We start from the raw sequence: 18,337 nt of genomic DNA, 5'->3' as shown, positions 1-18,337 counted from the left end.
ATTCTACTAATTATGCTATTGTTTTTATAGCAAAATAGTATTTATTTTCCTTTAGATAGTTGTATCTTATTTATGGAAAATTATTTAGTTTCAGGTACTTTTCTTGGTCCTGTGATTTATTTGGATATTGCAATTGCTTCATTTTCTCTGTTTACTTTACGATCAAGTATCAGATTATGATTTATTTTAGCATTGTTAAAGGGACAACATTTACTAGACTAGGTGCTGTTGCATTTGTCTTGTTGTTTTGCATTTATTGATTATACAAGTCCACTGTATTGGCTGGTCCTTTAAACTGGACTATCATGCTAATAATTTCATTTGTGTCTTCATTTTATTGAATATTTTCGCAAATGAGGGTTAATCTATGTTTTTAGCTAGAAGAATTTTGTGATTTAAAAAAAAAAAAAAAATCCATATTTCTTTTGTTCTAAGATAATCAATTATTTGTTTTATAATTGGATTCAATTCTTAACTGTTACTCTGGGCTTCAAGGTTGAGTTCTAAGACTAAAACTTTAAGCTTATACTGGTTTGGTTGTTCTTATTAAGGAACGAATTCCTGAGTTCTTTCCCAAGTAACATGTCTATAATTGGAGTTCGAAATCAGCTCCCTAAATTTGCGATGTACGTGCCATATTCCAGCTTGGTTGGTAAGGGGCAGGTTAAGGCTTCTTTGAAATTTATTTTGTCCAAATTTCTTTGATTTTATTCCAGTAAGGCTAACACTTTCTTTAACTGTGTTTCTGTCCTATATATTTTGGGTACTGTTGAAGCATGGCTGGGCACCCATGGGGTTCAAGCGCTGCTCAGACCTGGAATCTTCTGGGGTATTTCTTCAAGTTCCTTTTGAGGAACCGGGTTTTGGAGTTTTATTCAAACTATTTTGCCTTTTTATGGTCATTGATAGCATTATTTGTTTTCATTAGATACAATAAATGCATATTTTCATTTTTCTGTTTTCATTCAGATTATTTTCTGAGGATGCGGAATCTCATATGATTCACTTACTCTTCAGGACATAGTTAGAGGATCTTCTTTTCAAAAGCTCTTGATTCCTCACACAAGGGTCACCTTTTTTTAGGTTTCCAGATTGTTTGTGTCACTGTCCTTGTCTCTATCAGACAAGGGATAATGTTATTGGGTTCCGTCTATCGGTACCTTTAGTCTCTATTATTTCCTTCAGTTGCTATATATGCATAGAAGTTTTAGGTATTATGGCCACAGCATTGGATTCAATTCCCTTTGCTCATTTTCACTAGAAAGAACCTTTCCAGTCTTTTATAAGTGTTGTTTCTTCAAGAACGTGGTTGGAGGATCAATTTACCAAAAGTTCGTTTGATTCTTCAGACAAGGGTAACCTTTTTAGGTTTCCTGATAGATTCAGTGTTCTTGATTCTGTCTATGACGGACAAGAGGCGTCTGAAATTGGTTTCAGCTTATCAAAACCTTCAGTCTCAATCTTCGGTAGCCTTATGCATGGAAATTCTAGGTCTTATGACTACTGCATTGGACGCGATCCCCTTTGCTTGTTTTCACATGCGACCTCTTCAGCTCTGTATGCTGAACCAGTGGTGCAGGGATTATACAAAGATATCTCAATTAATATCTTTAAAACCGATTGTTCGACACTCTCTGACGTGGTGGACAGACCACCATCGTTTAGTTCAGGGGGCTTCTTTTGTTCATCCAACCTAGACTGTGATCTCAACAGATGCAAGTCTGACAGGTTGGGGAGCTGTATGGGGGTTTCTGACAGCACAAGGGGTTTGGGAATCTCAGGAGGTGAGATTACCAATCAACATTTTTTGGAACTCCGTGCAATTTTCAGAGTTCTTCAGTCGTGGCCTCTTCTAAAGAGAGAGTCGTTCATTTGTTTCTAGACGGACGATGTCACAACCGTGGCATATGTCAATCATCAAGGAGGAACTCACAGTCCTCTGGCTATGAAAGAAGTCTCTTGAATACTTGTATGGGCGGAATCCAGCTCCTGTCTGATTTCTGCGGTTCATATCCCAGGTATAGACAATTGGGAAGCGGATTATCTCAGTCGCCAAACGCTACATCTGGGCGAATGGTTTCTTCACCCAGAGGTATTTCTTCAGATTGTTCAAATATGGGGACTTCCAGAAATAGATCTGATGGCTTCTCATCTAAACAAGAAACTTCCCAGGTATCTGTCAAGATCCAGGGATCCTCAGACGGAAGCAGTGGATGCATTGTCACTTCCTTGGAAGTATCATCCTGCCTATATCTTTCCGCCTCTAGTTCTTCTTCCAAGAGTAATCTCCAAGATTCTAAGGAGTGCTCGTTTGTTCTGCTGGTGGCTCCAGCATGGCCTCACAGGTTTTGGTATGCGGATCTTGTCCGGATGGCCTCTTGCCAACCGTGGACTCTTCTGTTAAGACCAGACCTTTTGTCACAAGGTCCTTTTTTCCATCAGGATCTCAAATCCTTAAATTTGAAGGTATGGAGATTGAACGCTTGATTCTTAGTCAAAGAGGTTTCTCTGACTCTGTGATTAATACTATGTTACAGGCTCGTAAATCTGTATCTAGGAAGATATATTATCGAGTTTGGAAGACTTACATTTCTTGGTGTCTTTCTCATCATTTTTTCTGGCATTCTTTTAGAATTCCGAGAATTTTACAGTTTCTTCAGGATGGTTTGGATAAAGGTTTGTCTGCAAGTTCCTTGAAAGGACAAATCTCTGCTTTTTCTGTTCTTTTTCACAGAAAGATTGCTAATCTTCCTGATATTCATTGTTTTGTACAAGCTTTGGTTCGTATAAAACCTGTTATTAAATCAATTTCTCCTCCTTGGAGTTTGAATTTGGTTCTGGGGGCTCTTCAAGCTCCTCCGTTTGAACCTATGCATTCACTGGACATTAAATTACTTTCTTGGAAAGTTTTTTGTTTCTTTTTGCCATCTCTTCTGCTAGAAGAGTTTCTGAATTATCTGCTCTTTCTTGTGAGTCTCCTTTTCTGATTTTTCATCAGGATAAGGCGGTGTTGCAAACTTTTAAATTTTTACCTAAGGTTGTGAATTCTAACAACATTAGTAGAGAAATTGTGGTTCCTTCATTGTGTCCTAATCCTAAGAATTCTAAGGAGAGATCATTGCATTCTTTGGATGTAGTTAGAGCTTTGAAATATTATGTTGAAGCTACTAAGAATTTCCGAAAGACTTCTAGTCTATTTGTTATCTTTTCCGGTTCTAGGAAAGGTCAGAAGGCCTCTGCCATTTCTTTGGCATCTTGGTTGAAATCTTTAATTCATCATGCTTATGTCGAGTCGGGTAAAACTCCGCCTCAAAGGATTACAGCTCATTCTACTAGGTCAGTTTCTACTTCCTGGGCGTTTAGGAATGAAGCTTCGGTTGATCAGATTTGCAAAGCAGCAACTTGGTCTTCTTTGCATACTTTTACTAAATTTTACCATTTTGATGTGTTTTCTTCTTCTGAAGCAGTTTTTGGTAGAAAAGTACTTCAGGCAGCTGTTTCAGTTTGATTCTTCTGCTTATAATTTCAGTTTTTTTCATTATAAGATTTAAACTTTATTTTGGGTGTGGATTATTTTTCAGCGGAATTGGCTGTCTTTATTTTATCCCTCCCTCTCTAGTGACTCTTGCGTGGAAGATCCACATCTTGGGTAGTCATTATCCCATACGTCACTAGCTCATGGACTCTTGCTAATTACATGAAAGAAAACATAATTTATGTAAGAACTTACCTGATAAATTCATTTCTTTCATATTAGCAAGAGTCCATGAGGCCCACCCTTTTTTGTGGTGGTTATGATTTTTTTGTATAAAGCACAATTATTCCAATTCCTTATTTTTTATGCTTTTGCACTTTTTTTCTTATCACCCCACTTCTTGGCTATGCGTTAAACTGATTTGTGGGTGTGGTGAGGGGTGTATTTATAGGCATTTTGAGGTTTGGGAAACTTTGCCCCTCTTGGTAGGAATGTATATCACATACGTCACTAGCTCATGGACTCTTGCTAATATGAAAGAAATTAATTTATCAGGTAAGTTCTTACATAAATTATGTTTTTTCTGACAGAGGTCAGAAAGTTAAAGCTTCTAAACGCTTGTCAAGTTCTTCAATCTATTCCTCAGCCTTCCATAGCTCAGTGCATGGAGGTAATAGGATTAATGGTTGCAGCAATGGACGTGGTTCCTTTTGCTCGAATTCATCTAAGACCATTGCAACTGTGCATGCTCAAACAGTGGAATGGGGATTATGCAGACTTGTCTCCCCAGATTCAAGTAGACCAGGTAACCAGAGACTCACTCCGCTGGTGGTTGACTCAGGATCACCTGTCTCAGGGAATGAGTTTCCGCAGACCAGAGTGGGTCATTGTCACGACCGACGCCAGTCTCTTAGGCTGGGGCGCAGTCTGGGACTCCCTGAAAGCTCAGGGTCTATGGTCTCGGGAAGAGTCTCTTCTCCCGATAAACATTTTGGAACTGAGAGCGATATTCAATGCGCTCCTGGCTTGGCCTCAACTAGCGAAGGCCAGATTCATAAGATTTCAGTCGGACAACATGACGACTGTAGCGTACATCAATCATCAGGGGGGAACAAAGAGTTCCTTGGCGATGAGAGAGGTATCCAAGATTATCAAATGGGCGGAGGATCACTCCTGCCATCTATCTGCAATTCACATCCCAGAAGTAGACAACTGGGAGGCGGATTATTTGAGTCGTCAGACTTTCCATCCGGGGGAGTGGGAACTCCACCCGGAGGTCTTTGCCCAGTTAACTCAACTATGGGGCATTCCAGATATGGATCTGATGGCGTCTCGTCATAACTCCAAGGTTCCTCGCTACGGGTCCAGATCCAGGGATCCCAAGGCGGCGCTAGTGGATGCATTGGTGGCGCCTTGGTCGTTCAATCTAGCTTATGTGTTTCCACTGTTCCCTCTCCTTCCCAGGCTTGTAGCCAGGATCAAACAGGAGAAGGCCTCGGTGATTCTAAAAGCTCCTTCATGGCCACGCAGGACTTGGTATGCAGACCTGGTGAATATGTCATCGGCTCCACCATGGAAGCTACCTTTGAGACAGGATCTTCTAGTACAAGGTCCATTCGAACATCCAAATCTAGTCTCTCTGCAACTGACTGCTTGGAAATTGAACGCTTGATTCTATCTAAGCGTGGGTTTTCAGATTCAGTTATAGATACTCTGGTTCAAGCCAGAAAACCTGTGACTAGGAAAATTTACCATAAGATATGGCAAAAATATATCCGTTGGTGAGAATCCAAGGGATTCTCTTGGAGTAAAATTAAAATTCCTAGGATACTTTCTTTTCTCCAAGAGGGTTTGGATAAAGGTTTGTCAGCTAGTTCTCTAAAAGGACAGATATCTGCTCTGTCTGTTTTGTTGCACAAACGTCTGGCAGCCGTGCCAGATGTACAGGCGTTTGTACAGGCGTTAGTCAGAATTAAGCCTGTCTACAGACCTATGACTCCTCCATGGAGTCTAAACTTAGTTCTTTCAGTTCTTCAAGGGGTTCCGTTTGAACCCTTACATTCCATAGATATTAAGTTACTATCTTGGAAAGTTCTGTTTTTGGTTGCTATTTCTTCTGCTAGAAGAGTTTCTGAATTGTCTGCCTTGCAGTGTACTTCACTGGTATTCCATACAGATAAGGTAGTTTTACGTACCAAGCCTGGTTTTCTTCCAAAAGTGGTTTCCAACAGGAATATTAACCAGGAAATAGTTGTTCCTTCTCTGTGTCCGAATCCAGTTTCGAAGAAGGAACGTTTGTTACACAACCTAGATGTGGTCCGTGCTTTAAAATTCTATTTAGAAGCAACAAAGGATTTCAGACAGACATCATCCTTGTTTGTCGTTTATTCTGGTAAGAGGAGAGGGCAGAAAGCTACTGCTACCTCTCTTTCCTTTTGGCTGAAAAGCATCATCCGATTGGCTTATGAGACTGCCGGACGGCAGCCTCCTGAACGAATTACAGCTCACTCTACTAGAGCTGTGGCTTCCACATGGGCCTTCAAGAACGAGGCTTCTGTTGATCAGATCTGTAAGGCAGCGACTTGGTCTTCTCTGCATACTTTTGCCAAATTTTACAAATTCGATACTTATGCTTCTTCGGAGGCTGTTTTTGGGAGAAAGGTTTTGCAAGCTGTGGTGCCTTCCGTTTAGGTTCCCTCCCTTCATCCGTGTCCTAAAGCTTTGGTATTGGTTCCCACAAGTATGGATGAAGCCGTGGACCGGACACACCAATGTAGGAGAAAACAGAATTTATGTTTACCTGATAAATTTCTTTCCTACGGTGTGTCCGGTCCACGGCCCGCCATGGCTTTTAGTCAGGTTTAAAATTTTTATTTCTGTACACTACAGTCACCACGGCACCCTATAGTTTCTCCTTTTTCTCCTAACCGTCGGTCGAATGACTGGGGGGCGGAGCCAGAGGGGGGCTATATGGACAGCTTTTGCTGTGTGCTCTCTGTGCCATTTCCTGTAGGGGAAGAGAATATCCCACAAGTAAGGATGAAGCCGTGGACCGGACACACCGTAGGAGAAAGAAATTTATCAGGTAAACATAAATTCTGTTTTCTGAAATATCGATATTGCCCAAAGTTACCGATATGGAGCAAATCAAAAGAAATTTAGCTCTGTGTACTATGTAGTTTTAAGTGGCACAATTCATCACACAAATAATCTATAGCAAATATAAGATGGACATAGCCTCTAATAATAGCACTGATAACGGAGTCCAAGCCCAGGTGTTCCTGGGAGCTCAGTTACCAATGGCAGACCTATAGATGGACTTGCATAAACAAACATATATGATTTGTGAAATGGAAATGCATTTAAAGCTACATAATTTCCCTGAAGTACACAGAGCTAAATTACTTTTGATTTGCTCATAGGGGTCAGCAATACATAAAATCAATCTGCTTGCTAATTGCTGTCACAAATAGAACATTATTTGTTGCCTTCTGATAAAGTTTGCACATTTGCAAAACATTTCACTAAAGCTGCTATATTTGACAATTTTTTAATTTTAAATATTTTATTTTCCCCTTTCATGGGCATAGAAAAAAACATTACAAAAAAATGATAGTTCAGGCACATCAATTAAATGTCCACAACAACAAACCTGGAGTAGAAAGCTATGCAGTATAGGAGACTAGTATTAATATTCTCTAGCAATGGATAACAATGCTCTGATCATTTGGTGGCGCTGTTACAAATGTATAAAATAAAGTGACATAATAAAGAAACTTATACTCCACTTCTCAGTACCAGGGAAGGTATTTGCAATCCAGTAAATATATGAGCATATTAAAAATTAAAGCAAATATATAAATCTAGCACTGATATTCCAGCATGTCATTTCTTTCTCTGTCAAGTGGCAGTATATATATATTTTTTCACTTTACTTTTAACCCTTATCTGAGCGTATTTTTAGTGAAGTGGCAGCAATATATGAAAAAAAAGAAGCCGTTTAAGAGGAGAACGTGCTGAAATGTTATGCTTTCTGCACTTTAATGTTTTTCTACTTAACTGGGAGAACAGAAGAAATTGTGTAGTGTCTAATTTTGCAGTAGTGACTTAAATGTAATTTTATATCGGTGTGCAGTTTAAAAGGGATTTATGCTATTGTTCTATGTTTTTGGAAGCCATTTCATAAGTTAATTTTCTAGCACTTTATTTTTCCCAGTTGTTTATTTTTACCAGATTTGTGTAGAAATTGTGTTGATTTTTCAAAACTTTAAATGTACAGAATATCGGCCCCTGTTATCGGCCTGAAAGGAGGTCAATAATCGGTATCGGCCCTGAAAAAACAATATTGGTCTATCCCTAGTTTCTCACACTGCAGTTTACAGACACGTGCACACAGGCTTTACATACTACCCACCCCCACACGTGTCCTCACACTTGTACTCAAACAGAACACCTTCACCTTCACTTTTTGAGGCGGTGGTCAAATAATTGAATCCACTGATGTTCCTCAAGTGATAATAACAAGAAGGGACAATTGTTTTGTATACAGAGGTTATTTCCCCCTATAAACCACCTCACATCCCATTTGTAGTAGGAACAGGAAATAAACACTACTATTATTTGCAAAAATCTAATGTCTTAAAACCTGCAGTAGTTCTTCTTAGCCATGCTAAGCAATTCAATCTTCTTCATTGACAGTTGAGGGGGTTAATCAATTTACTTCCTGAGGCTTTTTGTGCAACCTGCAGGAGTTAATGGGACCTAACTTATGCACCACAAAATTGAAAGAAAACTAATAAAAATACTGACAAAATGCATCAGTAATTAGTTTCCTTTAAATTACCTTAGGGGTTAAAAAAACTAACCTATAGCGCACCGGAGAGCCGCACTTATTTCAACACTTCTTCACAGAGCTCTGGGACGGCGCTAAGCCAACTTCTTGTGTGTCCTCGGGCCCTGTGAAGTGTCGGGATTAGCTCGGCTCTCCAGTGCACTATAGGTAAGTATATAATGCTACCGGTAAACGTATTCACCTGCTGCGAAGGAACATTTACTTTAGTTTAATGAAAACCAATGTAAATGTTCTCCCAATATATCTAGTATTTGTTTTGTTTAAAACTAAATTCTTGCCGAATAGCACAGCAGACAAATATTTGGAAAACTCATTTTTTAGAATATTTGGCCAAACCCAATTTTTCACACATGCACACCACTTATGTAAGGATATTGTTCAGTCAAATAAAGGCGGTGAGTACATGATTTAAACTGATTGGAAATTATACGCCAAAGGGGGCGCGTTATAATTGGCTACAGCATGATTTGTCATTTTGCACTGAAATAGACTATGTGCTGTGGGCAGAGGAACAGCGGAATGTATAAGAAAATGAAAGGGTGATTATTTATAAATTTTATTGTCTACAATGATTTGAATCAGTTACTTTTTTATTACAAGTATTGTTGCGCATAGATTTACAATCCCTGTAAGGCTTCTTTTTATGTTCTTTGTTCTAATTAAGGTTACAATTAACTTCATGACCTTTAATAACCCTCTTAAAGGGACATGAAACCCAACATTTAACTTCATGATTCAGATAGAGCAGAACATTTTAAACAACTTCCCAGTTTGCTTCTGTCATCTAATTTGCTTACTTCAAAAGTATATCTAGGTAGGCTGAGGTGTGAGCTAGCTGCACATATGACTTTTGTCATCGCTTATTCAACAAAGTATTATAAGAGAATGTCTTCTCCTATTAAACATTTTCTTTAAGATTAAAGTCTGAGCAATGTCTGAGCATCTTTTTATCTAAAACATTTTCTTTCTCTTTGTTTTGTAGGTGCTGTTTGTAGCTGGGCTGGCATTCGTGATCGGGTTGGAGAGAACATTCCGCTTTTTCTTTCAGAAACACAAAGTAAAAGCCACAGGATTCTTCCTTGGTGGTGTTTTTGTCGTTCTTATTGGCTGGCCATTGATAGGCATGGTCCTGGAAATCTATGGATTCTTCCTACTGTTCAGGTAGGTTTTACCGTTGTGTTATTTGTCAATTTGGTCTCATCACACCCACAGTGAGCAAACAGCCCTAAACTGTACAATTCGTGCAACTCCTGTTGATATGAGTTGTATCCAGTGAGTACAGCCGGTGCCTTCATGTCACGGTGCTCCAATTGCATCAGACGGAACAGGCTCCTCTACCCGTTTTCTGCTCACCTCTAGATTCCTAGAGAGACCAAACTGCAGGCACACGGATTACTCTGCCTCTTTACGCCTCTCTCTTTAGTCCTAGACAGAGCAAACTGCAGCCACACAGATTACTCTTCCCCCTTTACACCTCTCTCTTCAGTCCTAGAGAGACCAAACTGCAGGCACACGGATTACTCTGCCTCTTTACGCCTCTCTCTTTAGTCCTAGACAGAGCAAACTGCAGCCACACAGATTACTCTTCCCCCCTTAACTCCTCTCTTCAGTCCTAGACAGAGCAAACTGCAGCCACACAGATTACTCTCCCCCCTTAACTCCTCTCTTCAGTCCTAGACAGAGCAAACTGCAGCCACACAGATTACTCTTCCCCCTTTACACCTCTCTCTTTAGTCCTAGACAGAGCAAATTGTAGCCACACAGATTACTCTTCCCCCCTTAACTCCTCTCTTCAGTCCTAGACAGAGCAAACTGCAGCCACACAGATTACTCTCCCCCCTTAACTCCTCTCTTCAGTCCTAGACAGAGCAAACTGCAGCCACACAGATTACTCTCCCCCCTTAACTCCTCTCTTCAGTCCTAGACAGAACAAACTGCAGCCACACGGATTACTCTTCCCCCCTTAACTCCTCTCTTCAGTCCTAGACAGAGCAAACTGCAGCCACACAGATTACTCTCCCCCCTTAACTCCTCTCTTCAGTCCTAGAGAGACCAAACTGCAGCCACACGGATTACTCTTCCCCCCTTAACTCCTCTCTTCAGTCCTAGACAGAGCAAACTGCAGCCACACAGATTACTCTTCCCCCTTAACTCCTCTCTTCAGTCCTAGACAGAGCAAACTGCAGCCACACAGATTACTCTCCCCCCTTAACTCCTCTCTTCAGTCCTAGACAGAGCAAACTGCAGCCACACAGATTACTCTCCCCCCTTAACTCCTCTCTTCAGTCCTAGACAGAGCAAACTGCAGCCACACAGATTACTCTCCCCCCTTAACTCCTCTCTTCAGTCCTAGACAGAGCAAACTGCAGCCACACAGATTACTCTCCCCCCTTAACTCCTCTCTTCAGTCCTAGACAGAGCAAACTGCAGCCACACAGATTACTCTTCCCCCCTTAACTCCTCTCTTCAGTCCTAGACAGAGCAAACTGCAGCCACACAGATTACTCTCCCCCCTTAACTCCTCTCTTCAGTCCTAGACAGAGCAAACTGCAGCCACACAGATTATTCTCCCCCCTTAACTCCTCTCTTCAGTCCTAGACAGAGCAAACTGCAGCCACACAGATTACTCTTCCCCCCTTAACTCCTCTCTTCAGTCCTAGACAGACCAAACTGCAATCACTCGGATAACTCTCCCCCCTTTACTCCTCTCTTCAGTCCTAGAGAGACCAAACTGCAGCCACACAGATTACTCTCCCCCTTTACTCCTCTCTTCAGTCCTAGAGAGACCAAACTGCAGCCACACAGATTACTCTCCCCCTTTACTCCTCTCTTCAGTCCTAGACAGAGCAAACTGCAGCCACACAGATTACTCTTCCCCCCTTAACTCCTCTCTTCAGTCCTAGACAGACCAAACTGCAATCACTCGGATAACTCTCCCCCCTTTACTCCTCTCTTCAGTCCTAGAGAGACCAAACTGCAGCCACACAGATTACTCTCCCCCTTTACGCCTCTCTCTTCAGTCCTAGAGAGACCAAACTGCAGCCACACAGATTACTCTCCCCCCTTTACGCCTCTCTATTCAGTCCTAGAGAGACCAAACTGCAGCCACACAGATTACTCTCCCCCCTTTACGCTTCTCTTCAGTCCTAGAGAGACCAAACTGCAGCCACACGGATTACTCTCCTCCCCTCTTTACTCCTCTCTCTTCAGTCCTAGAGAGACCAAACTGCAGCCACACAGATTACTCTCCTCCCCTCTTTACTCCTCTCTCTTCAGTCCTAGAGAGACCAAACTGCAGCCACACAGATTACTCTCCCCCCTTTACGCCTCTCTATTCAGTCCTAGAGAGACCAAACTGCAGCCACACAGATTACTCTCCCCCCTTTACGCCTCTCTTCAGTCCTAGAGAGACCAAACTGCAGCCACACGGATTACTCTCCTCCCCTCTTTACTCCTCTCTCTTCAGTCCTAGAGAGACCAAACTGCAGCCACACAGATTACTCTCCTCCCCTCTTTACTCCTCTCTCTTCAGTCCTAGAGAGACCAAACTGCAGCCACACAGATTACTCTCCCACCTTTACGCCTCTCTCTTCAGTCCTAGAGAGACCAAACTGCAGCCACGCAGATTACTCTCCCCCCTTTACTCCTCTCTCTTCAGTCCTAGAGAGAGCAAACTGCAGCCACACAGATTACTCTCCCCCCTTTACGCCTCTCTATTCAGTCCTAGAGAGACCAAACTGCAGCCACACAGATTACTCTCCCCCCTTTACGCCTCTCTCTTCAGTCCTAGAGAGACCAAACTGCAGCCACACGGATTACTCTCCCCCCTTAACTCCTCTCTTTTCATTGCTAGAGAGACCAAACTGCAGCCACACGGATTACTCTTCCCCCCCCCTTTACTCCTCTCTTTTCATTCCTAGAGAGACCAAACTGCAATCACTCGGATAACTCTCCCCCCTTTACTCCTCACTTCAGCCACACAGATTACTCTCCCCCCTTTACGCCTCTCTCTTCAGTCCTAGAGAGACCAAACTGCAGCCACACAGAATACTCTTCCCCCCTTTACTCCTCTCTTCAGTACTAGAGAGACCAACTGCAGCCACACAGAATACTCTCCCCCTTTACTCCTCTCTTCAGTCCTAGAGAGACCAAACTGCAGCCACACAGATTACTCTCCCCCCTTTGCGCCCCTCTCTTCAGTCCTAGAGAGACCAAACTGCAGCCACACGGATTACTCTTCCCCCTTTACACCTCTCTTCAGTCCTAGAGAGACCAAACTGCAGCCACACGGATTACTCTCCTCCCCCCTTTACGCCTCTCTCTTCAGTCCTAGAGAGACCTAACTGCAGCCACACAGAATACTCTTCCCTCCTTTACTCCTCTCTTCAGTACTAGAGAGACCAACTGCAGCCACACAGAATACTCTCCCCCTTTACTCCTCTCTTCAGTCCTAGAGAGACCAAACCGCAGCCACACAGATTACTCTCCCCCCTTTGCGCCCCTCTCTTCAGTCCTAGAGAGACCAAACTGCAGCCACACGGATTACTCTTCCCCCTTTACACCTTTCTTCAGTCCTAGAGAGACCAAACTGCAGCCACATGGATTACTTTACCCCCCTTTACTTCTCTCTCTTCAGTCCTAGAGAGACCAAACTGCAGCCACACAGAATACTCTTCCCCCCTTTACTCCTCTCTTCAGTACTAGAGAGACCAACTGCAGCCACACAGAATACTCTCCCCCTTTACTCCTCTCTTCAGTCCTAGAGAGACCAAACTGCAGCCACACAGATTACTCTCCCCCCTTTGCGCCCCTCTCTTCAGTCCTAGAGAGACCAAACTGCAGCCACACGGATTACTCTTCCCCCTTTACACCTCTCTTCAGTCCTAGAGAGACCAAACTGCAGCCACACGGATTACTCTCCTCCCCCCTTTACGCCTCTCTCTTCAGTCCTAGAGAGACCTAACTGCAGCCACACAGAATACTCTTCCCTCCTTTACTCCTCTCTTCAGTACTAGAGAGACCAACTGCAGCCACACAGAATACTCTCCCCCTTTACTCCTCTCTTCAGTCCTAGAGAGACCAAACTGCAGCCACACAGATTACTCTCCCCCCTTTGCGCCCCTCTCTTCAGTCCTAGAGAGACCAAACTGCAGCCACACGGATTACTCTTCCCCCTTTACACCTCTCTTCAGTCCTAGAGAGACCAAACTGCAGCCACATGGATTACTTTACCCCCCTTTACTTCTCTCTCTTCAGTCCTAGAGAGACCAAACTGCAGCCACACAGAATACTCTTCCCCCCTTTACTCCTCTCTTCAGTACTAGAGAGACCAACTGCAGCCACACAGAATACTCTCCCCCTTTACTCCTCTCTTCAGTCCTAGAGAGACCAAACTGCAGCCACACAGATTACTCTCCCCCCTTTGCGCCCCTCTCTTCAGTCCTAGAGAGACCAAACTGCAGCCACACAGATTACTCTTCCCCCTTTACACCTCTCTTCAGTCCTAGAGAGACCAAACTGCAGCCACATGGATTACTTTACCCCCCTTTACTTCTCTCTCTTCAGTCCTAGAGAGACCAAACTGCAATCACATGGATTACTCTCCCCGCTTTTCACCTCTCTCTTCAGTCCTAGAGAGACGAAACTACAATCACACAGATTACTTTACCCCATTTACGTCTCTATCTTCAGTCCTAGAGAGACCAAACTGCAATGACACAGATTACTTTTCCCCCCTTTACTCCTCTCTCTTCAGTCTGACTTCAGAACCTCCCCATCAGTATTACTCCTTCTGCCTATCTACCACCCACTCTCCCCCCTTTACTCCTCTCTCTTCAGTCTGACTTTAGAACCTCCCCATCTGTATTACTCTCCCTATGCCTATCTACCATCCACTCTCCCCCCTTTACGCCTCTCTCTTCAGTCTGACTTTAGAACCTCCCCATCTGTATTACTCTCCCTATGCCTATCTACCACCCACTCTCCCCCTTTACTCCTCTCTCTTCAGTCTGACTTCAGAACCTCCCCATCGGTATTACTCCTTCTGCCTATCTACCACCCACTCTCCCCCCTTTACGCCTCTCTCTTCAGTCTGACTTTAGAACCTCCCCATCGGTATTACTCCTTCTGCCTATCTACCACCCACTCTCCCCCCCTTTACGCCTCTCTCTTCAGTCTGACTTTAGAACCTCCCCATCGGTATTACTCCTTCTGCCTATCTACCACCCACTCTCCCCCCTTTACGCCTCTCTCTTCAGTCTGACTTTAGAACCTCCCCATCAGTATTACTCCTTCTGCCTATCTACCACCCACTCTCCCCCCTTTACGCCTCTCTCTTCAGTCTGACTTTAGAACCTCCCCATCGGTATTACTCTCCCTATGCCTATCTACCACCCACTCTCCCCCCTTTACGCCTCTCTCTTCAGTCTGACTTTAGAACCTCCCCATCAGTATTACTCTCCCTATGACTATCTACCACCCAGCATGCCTTGCCCTGTCACCTGATCACACAGCTTAAGTTGTGCTGTTAACATGGTCCTCATATCTCAGCTGATCTTGCTGTTCCTTTACGGTAACTGGTCACCTGTTGTCCTGAGGAGAGATGGCTGTTGCTGCTTTACAGCTTGAGAATGATTTTTTTTTAGTCTTATGGTTTTGTTTACAAGACAAATCTAAAGCTTAAAGGGACATTAAACCCAAAATACAATTTTAAACAACATCCCAATTTACTTCTATTATCTAATTTGCTTCGTTATTTTGATATTCTTTGTTTAGGAAATAGCAATGCACATGGGTGAGCCAATCACATGAGGCATCTATGTGCAGCCACCAATCAGCAGCTGCTGAGCCTATCTAGATATGCTTTTCAGCAAAGACTATCAAGAGAATGAAGCAAATTAGATAATAGAAGTACATTGCAAAGTTGTTTAAAATGTCATGCTCTAGCTGAATCATGAAATAAAAAGATTGGGTTTAATGTCCCTTTAAAAGGTTTTTCTACATCATCAGAGGATCACATTGTTCATCTTCGTCTCTCTCTGCTGTATCTGTGCACGTCTGTGTGTGTGTGTGCACGTCTGTGTGTGCATGTGCACGTCTGTGTGTGTGCATGTGCACGTCTGTGTGTGTGCATGTGCAGGTCTGTGTGTGTGCATGTGCAGGTCTGTGTGTGTGCATGTGCAGGTCTGTGTGTGTGCATGTGCAGGTCTGTGTGTGTGCATGTGCAGGTCTGTGTGTGTGCATGTGCAGGTCTGTGTGTGTGCATGTGCAGGTCTGTGTGTGTGCATGTGCAGGTCTGTGTGTGTGCATGTGCAGGTCTGTGTGTGTGCATGTGCAGGTCTGTGTGTGTGCATGTGCAGGTCTGTGTGTGTGCGCGTGCACGTCTGTGTGCGTGCGCGTGCACGTCTGTGTGCGTGCGCGTGCACGTCTGTGTGCGTGCGTGTGCAGGTCTGTGTGCGTGCATGTGCAGGTCTGTGTGTGTGCATGTGCAGGTCTGTGTGTGTGCATGTGCAGGTCTGTGTGTGTGCATGTGCAGGTCTGTGTGTGTGCACGTGCACGTCTGTGTGTGTGCACGTGCACGTCTGTGTGTGTGCACGTGCACGTCTGTGCGTGCGTGTGCACGTCTGTGTGCGTGCGTGTGCACGTCTGTGTGTGTGTGCGTATGCACGTCTGTGTGTGTGCGTGCGTGTGCACGTCTGTGTGCGTGCGTGTGCACGTCTGTGTGTGTGCGTGCGTGTGCATGTGTGTGCGTGTGTGTGCGTGTGCATGTGTGTGCGTGTGTGTGCGTGCACGTGTGCGTGTGTGTGCGTGCGTGGGAACGTCTGTGTGTGTGCGTGCGCACGTCTGTGTGTGTGCGTGCGCACGTCTGTGTGTGTGCGTGCGTGTGCACGTCTGTGTGTGTGCGTGCGTGTGCACGTCTGTGTGTGTGCGTGCGTGTGCACGTCTGTGTGTGTGCGTGCGTGTGCACGTCTGTGTGTGTGCGTGCGTGTGCACGTCTGTGTGTGCGTGCGTGTGCACGTCTGTGTGTGTGCGTGCGTGTGCATGTGTGTGCGTGTGTGTGCGTGTGCATGTGTGTGCGTGTGTGTGCGTGCACGTGTGCGTGTGTGTGCGTGCGTGGGAACGTCTGTGTGTGTGCGTGCGCACGTCTGTGTGTGTGCGTGCGCACGTCTGTGTGTGTGCGTGCGTGTGCACGTCTGTGTGTGTGCGTGCGTGTGCACGTCTGTGTGTGTGCGTGCGTGTGCACGTCTGTGTGTGTGCGTGCGTGTGCACGTCTGTGTGTGTGCGTGCGTGTGCACGTCTGTGTGTGCGTGCGTGTGCACGTCTGTGTGCGTGCGTGTGCACGTCTGTGTGCACGTCTGTGTGTGTGTGCGTGTGCACGTCTGTGTGTGTGTGTGTGCGTGTGCACATCTATGTGCGTGTGCACGTCTGTGTGCGTGCGTGTGCACGTGTGCGTGCGTACGTCTGTGCGTGCGTGCGTACGTCTGTGTGTGTGTGCGTGTGCACGTCTGTGTGTGTGTGCGTGTGCACGTCTGTGTGTGTGTGTGCATGTGCATGTCTGTGTGTGTGTGTGCATGTGCACGTCTGTGTGTGCATGTCTGTGTGTGTGCATGTGCACGTCTGTGTGTGTGTGTGTGTGCATGTGCACGTCTGTGTGTGTGTGCATGTGCACGTCTGTGTGTGTGTGTGCATGTGCACGTCTGTGTGTGTGTGTGCGCATGTGCACGTCTGTGTGTGTGTGCGCATGTGCACGTCTGTGTGTGTGTGTGCGCATGTGCACGTCTGTGTGTGTGTGTGCATGCATGTGCGTGTGCACGTCTGTGTGTTTGTGTGTGTGCACGTCTGTGTGTGTGCATGCATGTGCACGTGTGTTTGTATTCACATTTACATCTGAAACACAACTGAACTTGTATCCAACCCAGTGAACCCGAGCAGTAGAACTTACAGGCTCTATGGGGCCCCTGGTCCTTCCAGTAGCTGTACTATCATTTTCATATTTAAAGGGATAGTAAAGTCCAAATTAGACTTTCATGATTCAGATAGGGCATGTAATTTTAAACAACTTTCTAATTTACTTTTATCATCACATTTGCTTTGTTCTCTTGTTGTTCTTAGTTGAAGGCTACTACTAGGTAGGCTCATATGCTAATTTCTAAGCCCTTAAAGGGACATGAAAGCCAATTTTTTTCTTTCGTGATTTAGAAAGAGCATGTCATTTTAAACAACTTTCTAATTTACTTCTATTATCTAATTTGCTTAATTCTCTTGATATCACTTGCTGAAAAGCATATCTAGATATGCTCAGTAGCTGCTGATTGGTTGCTGCACCTAGAGGCCTTGTGTGATTGGCTCACACATGTGCATTCCTATTTCTTCAACAAAGGATATCTAAAGAATTGAGCAAATTAGATAATAGAAGTAAAATGGAAAGTTGTTTAAAATTGCATGCCCTATCTGAATCATGAAAGTTTAATTTTGACTAGACTGTCCCTTTAAAGGCCGCCTCTAATTTGAATGCATTTGACAGTTTTTCACAGCTAGAGGGCGTTAGTTCATGTGTTTCATATAGATTACACTGTGCTCATGCACGTGAAGTTATTTAAGAGTCAGCACTAATTGCCTGAAATCCCAGTATGTCAAAAGAACTGAGATAAGGAGGCAATCAGCAGAAGCTTAGATACAAGCAGCTAGATTACGAGTTGTGCGTTAGGCTTAAAAAGCAGCGTAAAGAGGTCCTAATGCTGCTTTTTAACGCCCACTGGTATTACGAGTCTTGCAGGTACAGGTGTACTGTTCACTTTTTTGGCCAGACTTGTAAATACCGCAAATCCACTTACGTAAATTGCGTATCCTCTTTGTTTCAATGCATAGCGCCGGTATTACGAGTCTAACCAAAAGTGAGCGGTAGACCCTCTCCTGTCAACACTGGTACCGCATTTTAAAGTCAGTAGTTAAGAGTTTTACACTACAAAGCCGTAGCATAAAACTCTTAACTAAATGCTAAAAAATACACT

The 18,337-nt window shown here is 44.1% G+C and overlaps 1 protein-coding gene across 1 annotated transcript in view; it reads left to right on the top strand.

Moving 5' to 3' along the window:
* GOLT1B (golgi transport 1B) overlaps window positions 1-18,337 on the top strand; it is a 208,768-nt gene that overhangs the window by 86,599 nt on the left and 103,832 nt on the right. The window contains exon 3 of the mRNA XM_053719128.1: window positions 9,310-9,488. Within this exon, the coding sequence (XP_053575103.1) occupies window positions 9,310-9,488 (179 nt within the window). The remainder of the gene's footprint in view (window positions 1-9,309; window positions 9,489-18,337) is intronic.

Source organism: Bombina bombina, chromosome 6 (genome assembly GCF_027579735.1).
Source record: "Bombina bombina isolate aBomBom1 chromosome 6, aBomBom1.pri, whole genome shotgun sequence".
NCBI classification, from domain to species: Eukaryota; Metazoa; Chordata; class Amphibia; order Anura; family Bombinatoridae; genus Bombina; species Bombina bombina.
The sequence above is the reverse complement of the archived record's forward strand: the minus strand, read 5'-3'. Positions and strand labels throughout refer to the sequence as shown.